Below are 17,303 nucleotides of genomic sequence, written 5' to 3' on the forward strand. Positions count from 1 at the left end.
CAGGAGAATTTGGTTTTCTTCCTAGTGTACTCAGATTGAAACCTGGAAATGTCTAACACTTTCACTGTCAGATTACAAAAACGCAATAAAAGATTTTTACCAATAAACTGTAAAACATTGTCTTGTAAAAGCATCTATATAGCAGAGGAGACCTGATGGCATGCAATACAGACTGATTTTTCTACAATTATATGAAAGATGACAATCAAAGCAGTTTGTGACCTGCAAATCTCAGGAACCCTGATAAAGAATGGAAAAACACAACTACAAAAGCTAAATTTCCGCACCATAAATTACAGTGACAGCAGAAAACAATATCAACGGCCACTTTTCTTCTTTTCCTTCTGACCATCCTGGCCTTATATTTAATTCCCGTCCATCGCCTGCTCCGGTTAACTCTCCTTCAGCTGTCAAGGAGCTCCCGTGGAGCTCAGACAGGAGGGCTGGCATACTAAACGGACTACAAGGTGAACGCTGAACGGTGCACGAGGGACGGCGACTCGCGTCACCAACAGATTCAGAGAGAGACAGGAGTAGCAGAAATGTGATATGAGCATGTTAAGAAGGTCATTTAAAGGTCTTAAATGACCTGTAGACACATCAGAGGAGTCATTATAGCTGGGTTTTGTAGAGAAGATGCATTTGTTCTTATATTAAACCTACATGCCATCTAGCATCAAAAGATACTCAAGTGAAATGGAAAACATTTCAACATTTGTCTTAAAGATCAGGCTGGATTCCTTCTACTGGGTATGTTATGAGTTTCTCTGTTGGAGTGTTGTGTGTATAAGTAAAGACAATGGTTTTAAAAAAATAAAAAGGCATCTGTGATGTCTGGACTGATGCAATGAGCGACAGGTGAAATGAAATCATATCAGGGGAATCGTATTTTACAACAGCATGTGTGTGTAGACGAGCGGTAATGAGATGTTCTGCCCAGATTTACCGCAAACAAAAGATGAGTCTTATAGTGAGATGAATCTTATATCCTGAGACTTATAGTGCAAGTGATTTTATTACCACCAGACAGTTTTGGACGTGCGTACTTAGGAATAATAAAATCAAAGTGCTCTCAGTGACTTCAAATAAAAACAAATGCTAAATAGTTGCTGTTCTTTTACAAGTGTTAAGTTTTAGTGTCGTTTCGTCAGCAGTAAAAGGAAAAAAAAAAAAAAAGCCTTCACACACTCCACTTGTTGGTGTGCCACAAGTGTTTGTAAATGCCGACTTATCTCTGCGCCGCTGTTGAAGTCTGCATCGTTTAATGCAGCAGAGTTCTTAGGGGATAGTATTCCTGGCATGACCCAAAGGTTGCAAGCATAAGGTATCTCCTCTTAGAAGTTCTCATTTTTGATGGAGAGATACATTTTTATAAGTAGGGGGTAAACAGGAAAATATCCATGATCCATTTTTAAGCTACACTGTCAACAAATTTCAAGTTTTTTAGGGAGGTTTGGGGGAATCTCTCCACAATAAAGCTTTTCATTTCTAAGAGCCGGCCTGGTGCAGATGTGTTTTATCCGGTGTCAGTACTGGGATGGAGAGAACAGGAAGTCGGCAAGGAAAACCTATTTTGATGACGGGGAGTGCAGAAGTCATAATTGCCTTCACACTGCAATTAGGTTTCTCTAACTATCCCGACGCCCAGACATATTTAAACAGTTTTAAGGTCCTGGATACTGTATGCAGGGCATAATTTCCTCAAGAAATGGCTGAAAGTCAGATAACATCCTTTCTAACTTCTGTTAGAAGTCTAGTTGTTAAACCTGCAGTTTGTAACTTTTATAAATATGTTTCATATTTTCTTTTCTTATGTTTTTGTTGAAAGTGTCACCAGTATAACAGTAGGTAGAGTCTGTGGAAAAAAAAAAATCGAGCTCCTCTGCCTCCTTCCTGTTTTTTTTGTATCTGTGGAAATATTCCGCTCCCAGTCAGAAGCAACCAATCAGAGCCAGCAGGACGGACTCAGCTCTGTCAACCATGCTCAATGTGCTAATGGCAGAAAAATAACTTACTGTTACAGGAAATCTGTTTATCCACCATCATCAGTGGTCATGCTAATGAGCCTGAGCATCAGGTTCCTGTATGGGAAGGATGGAAGGAGTGAGCAGTGTGTACACGAGGGTGATTGACAGCAAGACCCATCTCCTGGTTCTGATTGGTTGTTTCTCTACCTTAATCCTTAGGTTTTTTGTTAACCCTAGGAAATCACTACAGCTCTGGGTAATTATTTTGTAGATTCTGTGAGCAATGGTCCCCAGCTGCAAAAATTCATATCAACGCCATCAAATTCTGCTACATAAATTTTTTATCTATTTCAGGCTCTGGTTTGGAAAAGTTATTTGTGACCTCAAAACCTCCATGGTTTACATATCATTTGGCATAGATGTCAAAGTTTTATTTAGATTTACTGTTATTCTAAATATCTGTACAGTATGAATGAAGCAATTTTTCTGGACTCCTGGATTGCACAGGAACATATTAAAACATATGAATAATCGTTCATATATTCTTGACCTATTTTATACACTTTCTATTTAGTAGTGTAATATTTGCTTTTTTCTCCAACCTGGTAGTGGGGCTAGAGATGTAATTTAGTAACTTTGCTATAATCTAATGCAAATGTTAATATGCATTGTCCCATTTTTTCTAAACAAACTGAACTAATCCAGGATAAAAGGAGCCTTAGGGGTCATGTTACACAGGTGTCCTTATGGCCAGTACAAATACCTAAAATCAAGCCAGTTCTATTAAGAAATCCTAAGATCAATTTCTGTTTTTATTATTTGTGATTTGGTTTCAGAATGTTGTTAATTTCTTTGGACACAGAGTATGTACGCACCAGCACAGAGAAATGAAATGACCAAAAACAACATATTTATTTCCTCTAGAGACTGACGGCAGAGACATTTCAGAAGATGTATTCATTGTATTTACGGATCTGCTCCACCTCAAACAAACCTACAAGAACAAAAAAAAAACTTCCTGAACAGATGGTAACATCTGAGCTACCTGCTCTAAACCCCACTGCTCATCTGAACACATCTGCTCACTAAGCTACAGCTTAGAAAACATCTGGTAAAACTTTTCAGATAATACAGGTAAATCTTTTTGAAAATTAAATCAAATACTTTTTTTTGTTGTTTTTCTAATCCTCTACTTTAAATTGTTCATTATAAAAAACGAAACAAAGCAAAGTTTGGGGGCTATATGCTGCTCCGGCTGGTGTTTTCAGCAGCGGCTGACAGTCTGAGCAGAAACAGGCAGATGACGGAGGGTTAAAGTCTCAGTGTGTAAAGTTTTGTATCATACGAAAAGATTAGAATGGAAGTTGCTGAGAATGAATTTTCAGGTATGAGTGTATTTTTACTATCGGCTCCCAGGCTCAAATCTGGCTTCAGAGTGACAGTATAAATCATCAGTCAACCTCAGTGAGATCAAATGTGTCCTTATGTGGGTTTTTGGAACCAGCTGGCAGCCTGAGCTCTGCCAGAGGAGCAGGAGGCAAAGTAAACAAAGTCGAGCTATAGCTTATAAGTCACTGAGAGACGTTGATCACCCAGGGGTGATTACTGGCGAGTAGAGACAACGGCAGAATCTAAACATGCCGTGGAGGCATTTGCAGGTAACTTTACATGCCACTTAATATTCTGCAGCCACCCAACAAGCTGCAAAATGACCCCAGTAGGGATTTTAACCGTCACATTTGTGCTTTACGGTTTGATTGGCGTGCAAAAATGGCGGAAAAAGAGAAGGAAGCTGAGCAACTGGAGGTACTTTTTGATCCGCCTCTACCGCAGCTCACGCCTTTCTAGTTTTATCACAACATGATTAACATTTACCTTAGGTGAACTTTCTTACAGATGTAGCTGTGAGCAACTGACAGATAAAGGGGGAGAAAAAGAATAATTGTATTTCTGAAAGCGTTGAATGTTGGACACGCACTGCTTGAGTCTACATGTTTTGGTGGCTATGTTTCTGCTCATTCATGTCACGTTTGAAGCTCTGCACAATAAACTACAGTTCAACTTGAGGATGATGTTGAGATTCATACAGGATCTTAATTCAAACTGTAATGTTTCAAATTTGGGTTATAGGTCTTACGGTCAGAAACACAAGTCTTGGCTGTAGTGTTCTTGTGCGTATCTGCTTTTATCATTACTGAAGCCTAAAATGAGAAATGTTAGACTTCACAAATGGGATTGTGATGAAGCTGTTCCACGAGTGACGAGAGTTAGAAGAAACGTAATCTCTCTGAGAGAACAGTTATACGAAATGCACATCTTTGATTTTTGACGGCCCAAATATCGCCGTGGTTGAATAACAGCCTGTATCTAATGAGTGTGGCTACATCAAACGCTTTACACAGTTCAGAATGCAAGGAACTGTAGACCGTCTTCAGGTCTGACCCCAGCTATTCTTAAAAGAGAGCCTCGCTCAGGTAAGTTGCTTAACCTCATTCTGTTTTTAAACACCCTGTAGCTCTCTGAGGGGGTATAAGAGAGATTAAGTGGTAAATCAGCAGCTACAGCTTTCAATTCAACTCTTGTCACAAAACAGAACCAGTACAGCAGAAGTGATACAGATGGTACCTCAGTCTCTGCCAATTAAAAACCAAAACGGCTCAGAGCAACAGTTCACATTACCGATCCCTCAGTGGAAAGAGGGAAAGCACTAATCCTGCAGATTTATGAACATTAGTTAATGTACCTTAATATTATGGCTTACTATTTTGTGGACTTTTATAGTCCACAAAATACATACATTATGTATTTGCAAAGTATCTTACCTATGCTGTTGTATTTCAGAAATAGCCAAATTATAGTCATCTGTTCTCCTCGTTGTTTGGCCATGCAATTTCAGATCTGACAAAAGGAAAATTTGCAGAGAATATATTGTGCTGCGTTGCCAAGTCGCCCTGCGAAGGAGGCCAGGAAAAACAAAAGGTGCTTGTTACGCGTATTCCTGAAAAGATGGGTGAAAAAGAATGATATAAAGTAAAAGCAAAGGTTATAAATCATATTCATCATGTTCTATAACTTTTTATGTAAATCAGGAAAGGAGTAAAATAAAATTAAAATATGTAATTGCAATAAGACACTGTGACGTTGCAACAAAAGTGACCTACTGCAACAAGACAGTTCAATGTTATTGTACTTTTTTTTTTTTTTACTTTGAGCATCTGCCCCTTTAAAGGTCTTAGTCCTCCTTCATGTAGTTAAGATTCAGTCCAAAAGATGTTGTCATATGAAAAGAGCACTGTTCGCTGGGACGGAGAAAAGGATTTGGAATCCAGGGAAAAATGAATCCACAGAGCAATTGAGCAGGAGGTTAAAGTGGATAAGTTTGATTTCCAAAACCCTTCCCACTGGAACCGTCTTTTAAAATAAACACAGGCAGCACACACCCATTGTTAACCAAATGAATCTCTCAGGGAACTGCTTCCACTCAAACTGCAAAGACGTTTCCTCAAACAAATATATGAGATCGATATTATATCGACTACACACTTCATAAATGCGCTGAGCCCGAGCAACTGTAAGACAGACTTCGAATTTACGCATCACAGTGTGTCGGTGAGGAGCTGGAGCTACGTATGGTAGGAAACGCGTTTCGTTCAGGCTGAAATCATCTAAACGCCCCGAGGCAGTGGAGAATTTATAAAATATCCAAACATGTCTTGGTTTTATATTAACCAATTAAGCAAATGTTTTTCTTAACCGACAACTGGCTTAACACATTTACCTAAACTTTAATAAACTGCACGTCAAATATAACGGAAGAAGCAATTCCATTTTAAGAGTGAAAGAAAACGAGAAGCGCTCAAACAGGAAGTACATCTGCTCCTTACTTTGCTTCGAAGACCATTTCTAACAGTATGTTTGCTCCACAGAAAGTTTACACTCAAGCGAGAGAAAGAGAGAGACAGGAAATATATATATAGAAAAAGTTCTCAGACGGTTTCCAAAGACTGCTTTTGTAAACGGGCAATTAGCTGGCTCCTGGAATACAAGAGTTTCTCTAAACAACAACAATCCGGCAGCTGAAGCATAAAAACAGATAAAACAATAAAAACTGTGTTGTACAATAGTAAGTCTAGCTCACTATATTTCAATGAAATACATTTTTTTTAAAAAGACAAAGGGTTCATAAAACATTTCTGAAATCGTTAAACAAAATGAATGGCCTTGAGAAATCCCCCATTAGCAAATAGAGTCCACCTGTGTGTAATGTAATCTCACTGTAAAACCAGATGTTTGTGGAGGTTTATTAGAGAACACGAGGAAACAACAATCAAGATAAAAGAGCACAGCGGACTGCTCAGGGATGAAGTTACGGAGAATTTTAAGACCGTGTCAGGTTACAAAACCAAACCCCAGGCTCTCAGCACCTTAAAGCATTCTTCCAGGCATCGTTTCCAAAACAGAAGAGTACGGCACAGTCCCAAACATGCGAGACATGCTAGTCCACATAAACAGACAGGCCAGGCAGGCGGAGGATTCATCCGAAGCAGCCAAGAGGTAACCCCAGAGGAGCTGCAGGGAACCACAGCTTAATGTAGGACATCCAGGGGACAGGACAGCCATTATTCAAGCCCTCCACACAGCTGCTTCTTACGAAAGAACGGCAAGGAGAAAGCTGGAAGAAGTCACTCTGAAGGCTGGCAAACGTCACGTGGATCTCACAATGTGCATCCAACTGAAAACCTCATTCTCAAGGTGCGGCATGTCGGTGACCGAATCACGCTCTGGCAACGCGTTTCTTCAGGGAGAAGATTCAGAGTTGATGGGAATGCGGATACAGCCGAGCTCAGAGGAATCCTGGAAGAAAACGAGTCAAAAGCAGCAAAAGCCTCGAAAACGGCTTCCCTCACGAGACCAAGACAATGGACCCGGTACACACACCCAGAGCTACAAAGGTTTAAAGCCAAATAATTTCTGTGTGATGAAACCGAGCAGTTAGGATTCGAACCAAAATCAGATAAGGAATCTCGATGAAGACCAACATTCTGTGTCTGGGTGCTCAGTCATACTTAGTGAATTAGGATATATTCAATGCTATTACTCTGTACCTGAATTTACTAACTGAAACATTATCCAAGTTAATTACCCACATTGTTTCTATTAATGATGAGGTTCAGCTAATGAATATATGAGATTTAAGATTAGAATACTAACAAGAGTAATGTGGGGTTAATGAAAATCAAGCTAATACCTACTTAGAAGGTTGTTCATCAAATGGCATATTCTGTCATATTGAATGTGACTGTGTATTCACAACACTTTTCAGAAACTTGTGAAAATCATTTTTCCTCCAATATTCTAATCATGGCCCACTGTGTGTTGGTCGATATTACTGAAACAGCCATTACACATTCTGCTACATGTGACAAAATACATAAAAAGCTCAAGCAACACATATTGCTTTCAGCTGACAGAATGAGCTGAAAGCACATTCTGTTTTAATGTTATACTTCAGACACTGCAGTGAGATCAGCCCAGAATGTTTCACATTGGACGTTTGAAGGCAGGCCGCGTGAATATTAACAGCCACTGATAGCAGGTTTGAATCAGACGCTGTAATTTGAAATCCTCCCATTTGCATGTTTCAGACAAAAATATACAATAGCTAGAAGGCAGATTTAATACGAAGAAATATTATTACAGCATGACGACAATCCTTTGTCTGATCTCTGTATGTTATTTTCCATCCGTAGCTTTTGGGTCTGATGTCATTATTGCTTCAGTCCTTTGACTGAAGCAATAATGACATTTTTAGAGTATTTACTAAAACGTCCTTGTTAGAGGGACGTCATCAAAGAGCAGTTTCTCAACAAAGGCATGCATGGACTTTTGGGGGGAGGAGGGAGAATACATAGCCTTGTGTGAATTTTTAATGGCTCTCTATCGCTTGCATTCTACACAGTCATTAAGTTTGGTGTGGTTAAGTTGAGTGCAGCCCCGGCTGCAGACTTGACGCTGGATTAATTGGAGCAGAAATCACCAGCTGCATTTTGAATTAAGTTGATCTACATTTAAAATGTGCAAAAACTGCCTCACGCTGGGCTTCTTACTCTTATCTCGCCAAACAAGTTGAAGGGTGAATTCACGTCAACTCAACACAGTTTAACTTTGTGACCCAAGTGCAAGTGGAATAATGTCAACATGTCAGACCATGAGAACTAAATGTTGAATCCTCTGAACAAAAAACAAACAAAAACAAATTCTTTCAGGTGGTGTGTTTGTTTTTGAGATTCAATTTTTTTTTTCCTCATTTGCTAAATTATTGTTTTAAGTTTTTGTTACCTAAAAGAAAAATGACATCTCTTCTGGTATTGAGTTTTAGCTGCACTGTTTTACATCAAACACATTTCATTACTAAGGTTAAAGTAAATCTGCGTTTGTAATAAGTGACAGTGTTTTACATCACTGTCCCACTCTTCTTAGCAGATTTTCAATTCAGCCAAACTGAACGGTTTCGGAGCTTCAAAGTCTCGTTTAATGCAACGCCACAGAACCCCGATCAGATTAAAGTCTGGACTTTCATCGGGCCACTTCAGAACCTGACCTGCATTTTTATCTCGCCTTTGTGTTATTTGCTGGTGTGCTTTGGATCGCTGTCCTGATGCTTAACCCGTGTGTTTTTACGCTTCAGGTCGCAAAAGCTGAACTCTATTTTTGTAGAAATGGTTTTATAAACATTTCCTGACAGAAGACAAAGACATTGTTTCAAACAGGTTGGCCCCAATTAATCTTTTTGAAAAGGGTCCAATTGAAACTGAACCACTTACAGCTGATCCCTCATTTAAAAAGTGCAAACTATATTTTCACATTAGGCAAATATGATTTGGATTACCTTTTTAATCTATAAGTTAAGTCATATTTATATTGTAGCTGATTTAACTTAACATTTTTTTTTAAAGTTCAATTTAGTTAGAGTTCAGCTAAAGTTTTGTGAAAAGTAAATTAAAAAGAAAATCATTTAAAAAAAAGTCAAGATTTTCAGTCAGTGTAAAACAATTACACATACAAACTGATGCTTGAATACAAACGTTTCTTTTTTCAATAGTTTTTTAAAATAATATTTAACAAATAAAACCAGTCAAGAATAAAAGAAGCAATCAGACAACAAGTGATGTCTTTCTTTGCCATTATCCTGCAGTGGGCTGAAACATTTAGTAAACCTAAGCCTTAGAAAACTGCTTCATTCAGAACATTGCAGATTTTTAATTAATTTATTTTTTTTAAAAGTAGCCCTAGTACTTGAAAAGTTGTTTAATAAGGCTGTTATTTTAATCCAAACGCAGCATGCAGTGCTGAGCTGCTCTGCACAGTTGCAGATACTCAGTGCAATAGAACAATTTTAATTAACTCACAAAAAAATAATAAAAATAAATAATTTCATCACAGCCACTTCACATGGGGCTTTAAATCTTCTGACTAACTCCATATAACTGAAGGTCTTATATAAATCTAAAATGTCTAAGCGCACTTTAGATTCTTGATTTATTAGAAATCATCTACATACAAAACTCTTGCAGTTTTTTTAAATGTTGGGTTTAGTTCTTTAGTTCTCTATGAAGAACTAAACCTTCACAAAGAAGGTTTAGTTCTTCTAAACCTGATTCTCCTGGTGGAACTCATATTAAAAAAAGACTGAATTATATTACAGATAAATCATGAAGGAACGGTTCTGAAGTAGTGTTTAATTATTTTTGATCAACCTTTACAGGTAGAACAAGAATAAAAGATGGATCAAGTTAAGGCACGAGGATGGGAGTCTGTGTCTTACAAAGTAGAGGAATAATTTGAAGACAAAATTGTCTATTTGTCCTCAGTCAGTCCTGCAAAGCTAAATGGCACATCTTTAAAATGTTCATTTCTGTCCTTACAACAACAACAATTAAAAAAAAAATCTGTTGTTTTATCAGAAGTTTACATTCACTCTTTGGCATAACCACCTTTAATTTAGATCTTTTTCTAATTTACTTGACCTATTCCTTTTCTAAATTCGAAGGACTTTATGACCGACAGGTGCAATAACTTTTACAAATATTTGCACGTGAAACAAATTTTACAAACAGATTCCAACTGCATTAGTTGAGGTTATTCAGAGATAATCACCTTAACAAAAAAACAACAACACCTTCTGCTAACAATCCTGTCGCACTATCATAAAAGATGCAGAGAGGGGAAAAAAAAAAAATCTTTTAAATTTGATATCTCTGGGTTTGACAGGAAGCCAAAAGATTTCTGGAGAAAGTTTCACATTCAGTCGAGAGGTTTTGAACCGTCATGGCTGCAGGCTTCCAAACCCAGTAGACCTGGTGGTGGTGATGGCATCACGCTCCGGGGCCGGTTTGGTGTCACTGATGCTAGTGCACCGCATACAGTGGATGAAATATTAATAATGATGACTGCCTACAAATTCTTCTACTTCAACTTTAAACCTACAGCCTATTGGTGTAAAGGAACAATGACCCAAAACATATCAGAAGTGGTTTTATAAAGAAGGCCAACTTTCTGTAATTCACTTCCACACCTCTGACTAAATTTGCCAATCAAATCTGCAGCAGGCATGAGCCTTCAGAAATAATGATAATGATAGTAACATGCAGCATAAATGTTGAGGCACAAGCTGCTAAAAGAATGTAATACTTAATAGTGGAGTATAAATATTGTCCTCTCTGTACATAAAATATTGACACCGTCTACATTTTAAAAATCCATATCAAGTTATAATTTGTGCACCCAATAGATTTTTAAATCATTAAAGTTTGAATAACCGTCATTCAACCGTCTGATATATTTACCAGGGCACCATCAGTTTCTCCCCCTCTTTCCTTTTCCCAAAATATTCTAAAAATGCAATTCTGGCTTCTTCATGAGGAGGAAATTGATTATTCTAATGTGGCTAATGAGGCAACGTAACCTTTTTTTTATAAACCAGCTGGGTCCGTAACTATCCTGCTGAGGACAAACAAAACAGATGCGCACAGACACCACTGCTGGATGCAGCAACAGTGAAAGTCTGGCAAAGCATCAGAGGAGAAGCCCCTGTTCTTGGGTTACGTCCATGGACTCTGATTATTTTGATCATTTGGACGCTTTCGCTGTGCAGATTAAAAACAGCCCAGCTGAAGGAAAGTATGCAAATCTCCCCAGCACACAGAACTGATTTATTAAACAAAATGCCAAGATGCTTTAATCAATGGGGTTTGGAGAAAGCCCTTTCTCAACTCTTGTCCTTAAAATCTACCGTCCTGCCGGATGAATCCCTCTTCAGCTTAATCAAGTAATACAATGACATGTCCAGAATGGAAATAAACACAAAAATTTCTCGCATTATTGAATTTATGTCTCCAACAAGTGTTTTCACATATTAAAAAGCTGTAAGTCATGGGGTTCGTTCACAAACTTTAATGTGTGTATACTGCAATAATAATCTCACCAACTATTTTTGGTCTAGTTTTATCTTAGTACACTTGAAATAAGACAAAAGTAAATTTTCAGGAGATATAGGAGTCTATTTTAAGTCAATAAGTCCTTAATATAGTTGAAAAAGGACGGGTTATTTCTAAAATAATCTGCCAGTGGAAGTAGTAGCTTTTTCTTTAATCAGTGGTGAGAAATGATTGACTTAAGCTCCTACATCTTGCTGAAAAGTTACTTGTAAGATAGTACACTTGCAATAAGGCAAAACTAAGATATTTGCACTAAAACCTAGATTTGTGTTTTTGCAGTGCATGTGCTCCCATACATTAAACACCAACGCCATGCTTTGACATTACTTCGGATCATCGCATTACTCACCAGTCCATTGCATGTACTTATCGCAGCACTCCCCTTCACGGAGGTCCCGTCCCACACCTCGCCTAGATAATGACACCTGGGGACTCCGGGCCGATGGATCTTGGCCCCTTCCAGGCCACCGTACCTCCTCTCTGTGGTGAACCCCGGAGCCAGCAGGTTTGGGTTAAGGGTGAGGTTAAAGTGCAAGCTGTGGCCGCCGTGCAGAAACTGATAGAAGACTCGACCGCCGTCGGCTCTCTCCTCGGAGGTTTCCCGGCGCTGTACGCGGCGGGCATGGTGAGACAGGATGTTTGACAGGAAGTGGCCTCTGGCATCGACTCTGGTGGGGTGAACCACTTCATACGGAGGCAGGTCATGCAGAAATCTCTCTGTAAAAGCCACGGTGGGAAAGCATTATGTTTGGGAAGATGGGCTAATATATCTTGGGAATGAAGAGGGTAATTAAACAATGAAGGGTCTGTAAAGCTGTAAATTACACTCTGAAACTCTAAACCACGTCGCATGACTGCATAATCGTGTCATTTATGGGCTTGCATGCAGACGCAGTCTTCCATTAATGCTTCAAAACCTAATTTCCTTTTCACCATTTGGCTTTTGCTTTCATGTGCAGTGGGTTAATTATGGCTTTTGAAATTTGTTCTAATGGAAATGATCCTTAATTTCCTCCAACCTGAAGTGGATGTATCAGCAGGATCAAAAGATGAGTCTCTAAGAGCTCCAGGAGATTGATAAGATCGAAGAAATTTTGCCTTCAAAAGGTGACCTTCCCACTCAACAACCATATTGATATTAGTGTAATAGTACATATTATTCAACAGCTCCTCTAGAGGAAAGTGGGGGAATGTGGATTAGTTAACATGGCATGACATTATAATGTCTTAAAGCTCAATTAGAATAATAATAAAAAAACTTTAGTATCCATTCAGGTGTTGCTGGAGAGAAGATGCACACGCTGCACTATCCTTAGTAGTTGAACTAAAGTCCTTTTGGTTCAAATTTATTTTTGTGTCTGTAACTCAATCAGTTATAATTTGCACATTTTTTAAGTGACATCATGTGGACTGCCTTAAAGCAGTCGGCACATTACTTACAATACACTGCAGTCAGAGTGATCCCCGTTTAGAGAATAAGTGAGAACATTTCAAAGAAATAGTCAAAGTTTATGGCTAGCTACAAAAGCTACATTCACAGCAAACTGTGTTTGACTTTTTCACCCCAACCAAAAAAAGCCGTTTTTGTGCCACTTCCATATGAGGCACTGAACTGAAAATAATATCATCCTAAAAATGTTGAAGTGCGTTTGTGTCGGTGAAGCGCATCACAGCACATCCCCACCACTCCTGAGTCTGACACCCAAACAGACTTCTCTATAAAGGTTTCTGTCACAACTGGTCGTTACCGTTAGGTGCGTTTTCAAAGTGCGACCGTGCGTGTCCGGGAATGGCTGAAAGTTGTGTGAAGCGCTTTGGGGTTCTCGGGACTAAACAAAGCACGTCAGTTTACCATTTATTATAACATGGCGACAATACTGTTGGCTCTCATCGCTCAACGTCTTTAAAATCGATCCGTAGATGGAACATCAATTATTCCTTCCTTAAAAAGTGTTCGACATCAACATTCTTCATCGGTGCATGTAGGTCACTATGGGGGTGGCAAATTGCTCACACAGACGCCTGATTGCAGCCGCATCACTCACTGGTATGATTGACCATGCAAAATATTAAATTCAGCAAAACATTGGAATTGGGCATATTCAAACAATATTTTTGTCATATGAACACTAGAGGCAATTTTTAAGCGTCCAATTTGATATTTTTCTCCTGAAATAGTAGTTTAGTTGTTGTAGTACAACAAAAATAACCCATTTTTATCATCTTTAAAACGGTCTACATCAGGAGTAAACAACTTCAGACAATCAGATTCCCTTTTGTCTCTTGCCCTCCTCATATCCCCGGATTAAAGGATATCAAGCTTGAAATAAAAGATTACATGCAGCAGGGATCCCCAGATCCCACCTGTCTTATATTAAAAGAATAAAGCCGCTTTTTCCGACTGCAGCCAGATTTGTGTTTCTTGTGTATGCGAACGTAAAGCCAGTGTAATATTTGCCGACAGTGTAGCAATGGCAGCTGGAAGGATACATCACTGGGAAAAATCCGTCTCACACTGAACAGAATTGAAATTCCTTCACTTTCCCACAAAGGGCTGACAAAATGCAGTGATTGAGAAAGACGGCACTGCTACAAAAAAATAGTTATAATAATGAAATGAATACAAAATGCGAAAATACTACCGACTTTTATGTTCGGATTTGGCACAAAAAGAAGAGACAGGCGGTAACATATGAGAAACACTTGAGGTCTGTTGAACTTGCGTTGAACTTTTATTAGTATTCTGTTCGTCCACCTCAGATACGAGACCTTAACTTTTCTTTTCTTCCAAAAAAAGACTCAAAGAAAATACCTGGATCGATTGTGTTACAATGCCACTGTCCTTTAACTCTGCTGAAAGAAAATGTTAGCACATGAATCTTCTTTGTATTGCACATCCCTGAACATAGTTTCTTGTGTGCACCAGGTCTGATTTATTTTTATTTTTTTACATTTTTCTTCCTTTAGTGACCCTTCAGGAGCTCCGTAGCCATCCAACATGACCCGAAAAATCTAAATCTAGCTGAAAATGTTTAGGGGAAGTTCTAAACCAATTCAAGTTTCAGACCATTGATGACTTGTCGAAGTCATTTTCACTCCACGAAGCAGCATTCCCAATGACACATTCACATTAATCATGCCTAAACATGTTTTGAAATGAAACGAGAACATCAGATACTCTCAACTGAATCCTGCTGACTTCTGAAACTTTTAACCCCCCGTGCTTTTATTATTTATTTGGAAACTCGTCTTATCAAGGGAGTGTGTGAGAGTTTACTCCTTCTTTTCTTGACGTGTTACTCGGTACAGAGTAAATTTAGACTTATCACCATCCTTGGAGTCTAACTGAGCAAACAAACCAATTTTTTTCCAGTGCTGCAATTTTAAAATTGATTTTAATCCAATCAAAAATATAATTATAGCAGTGAAAATTGTCCTCCCATCACTGATAAATGTTTTAGTAAGTTTAAATGCAATACTTGTTTTTTCTGATCACACTTCTTTCCTTATATTTGTTTGTTGTTGTTTTTTAAACCCAGATTTTAATAAATCAGTCTGACATTAAAACAAATATTTATATTTACTGACATTTTCTTGGTCGTTTTGCTGAACTGGTGCAGACTAATAACTGAACCCTCATGATTCAGAAGAGCAGCTTTCCCACAGCCAAGAGATGCTTTTGCTGACATTGTAGTTTCAGGAATGAGAAGATTCTGACTGTGTCAGCTCAGACTGAATGACTTGTTGCCAAGCTGGAACGTATTAAGTCTGTGCAGTCATTTCCAAAGGGTGAAACATTTGTCTAGTGAAACACAAAGGGTGACTTTTTATTTTGGCCAGGCAGTCTGCACAGATGCATCTGGACAAATGAGAATATCTTCGAGAAGGTACTTCGTTTATTAAATCTAAAGGAAATCAATCACATTACATAGGTTTAGTAGTAAAGTTTTTATTAATAAATGGACATTTTATTAATAAACTGAAAACTTGTTATTCATCTGTTATCAAATGCATAGTGCATTAGGGGAAAAAAGTATTTTATCAGAGGTAGGTCTGTACCTAAGTTCTTGACTTTAATTTTGGACAGTTTAAGACACCTTACAACTTTAAAACACTATCTGAGCTTTTTTTTTTTTTTTTTTTTTTTTTTAACTGATTGAGTGATTCCTCCCCTCAGCATCACATGTTTGCCTTGAATCCCCGATGAATCCATCCTGTTCACCCTTCTGATGTGAACAGGATTTGAGTGCATTCAACCCAGCTTTGTTCTCCCAGACCTTGGGAGTGTTTTGGCTTTTCGCATCTACAACAACAAACTGAGGGAATTGCTGGGAGGACAGACATGTGGAGTGGAGTTTAGTGGAGTGGAGTGGCGGGGTGGAGGGGAGGGGAGGGGAGGGGAAAGGTGGAGGCGTGGGAGTGTTTCCGACCAGATATCAGATGCTCCCGTCTCCATGCAGCAGGAGAATGGGAACTGGCTCGCTTATTTATATATATTTTAAAAAACTGTGCATATTGCATCCTGTAAATTCCCAGAGTAAAGCTGCGGTTTCCTGCTGCTGACATGAGAGGTCAGAGGTCGGCGTCGGAGCACAAGCACTTCCACTAGGTTTTCGTGTCGGATCGGATGGAAACGGATGGAACAGCGCTGCTCATTATAAAGCACGTCTCCGGAGCGACCACAATGAGCTGGAATTGCTGTGGTCAGCTGCAAAGTCTGCGAACAGAGGTCCAGAAGCTGGCTTCTAGTCACAGAGACAGAAAACTACCCCGTCTGGCTCTTGCCTTCTCTGGCTTTAATTAGACGCACTCATGGAGCAAATGAAGCACCGCTGAGCCAGACGCCGCAACAAGAGGTCGTGTTGATGTAAAAAAAAAAAAAAAAAAAAGAAAGAAAGAAAGCACGACTCGAAAAGCCTGTGGTGGATGGAGTTGAGAGAGAGGCCACTGACCTGGTTCGTGAGGGGATCCGATGGCTTTGCAGATCTCCAGCGCCAAAAGAAGCGCGACGAGGACTTGAATGGGAGACGCTCTTTGTCCAGCAGCGTGGAGCCCCAACTCCGAACGGTTCATTTTGTCAGGACGGGGACCTGCGTGTCAGAAACATCTAATGCCTTCCTATAAAGCTGCACGGCGCTCAATTCAGATGGAGTCCATATGAGTTAGATGCGCGTTCGGCGTCACTTGGACCATGCGCTTCAGCCGTCACAGTCCTAATAAAGATCTCCAACATGGGCCTGATCATCGTTTGCGTCCGCTGCTTGTTTTAGATGCATTCCGCCTCCAACTCTGTAACTTTCGTAAAGTCGGCTTTGACACTTTATTGAGCGGTCCTTGGTTCTTCCTCCTGTCCTCCATCAGTCTCCTCCCGACTGCCAGTGACAGCTTGAAAACTTTTCTTTTTTTTTTTTTTTCCTTTTTTTCCCCTCGGCAAACTTTTGCAGAGCCACCCCCACAGATGGGAGGACTCTCAGACAATAGGCTGGCTCTTCAAGGACCGAGCGGAGGCTTAAAGGGGAACGGCCGCACCAAGAAATCGGATACAGTCAAACGATCCAGCCTGCATGCAAGCACAGCCCAGAAAAAGCTGAGGCCTGGCGGGTTCTCAGTGGGTCAGATGAGGACCCGCTCAGATGGGATGCATTCACTTAAAATCGGAGAAAGCACTTTAGATCAGTGGATCCACTTTGTGCAACACAGCGACGATCTTTTTGGATTGAGGAATACTCTTTAAGAAAAAAAAAATAAAAAAAAGAGGGTTAAAACCAGATAGTTTCATAGGAAGCTGTGACGGAAAGGATTATATTGGCTCCATAAACGTTTTCCCACAAATGATTTT

General features: G+C 39.3%; 1 protein-coding gene across 3 annotated transcripts in view; it reads right to left on the reverse strand.

The window, feature by feature from the left end:
- adamts7 (a disintegrin-like and metallopeptidase (reprolysin type) with thrombospondin type 1 motif, 7) overlaps positions 1-16,868 on the reverse strand; it is a 137,888-nt gene extending 121,020 nt beyond the window's left edge. For all 3 annotated transcript variants that reach the window (XM_008404673.3, XM_008404672.3, XM_081605041.1), the window contains exons 1-2: positions 16,417-16,868; positions 11,814-12,181 (exon numbers count right to left, since the gene is read on the reverse strand). In XM_008404673.3, the coding sequence (XP_008402895.2) occupies positions 11,814-12,181; positions 16,417-16,537 (489 nt within the window). In that variant the 5' untranslated portion in view covers positions 16,538-16,868. The remainder of the gene's footprint in view (positions 1-11,813; positions 12,182-16,416) is intronic.
- Positions 16,869-17,303: the final 435 nt, after the last annotated feature.

Source organism: Poecilia reticulata, chromosome 3 (genome assembly GCF_904066995.2).
Source record: "Poecilia reticulata chromosome 3, P_reticulata-male-v2, whole genome shotgun sequence".
NCBI classification, from domain to species: domain Eukaryota; kingdom Metazoa; phylum Chordata; class Actinopteri; order Cyprinodontiformes; family Poeciliidae; genus Poecilia; species Poecilia reticulata.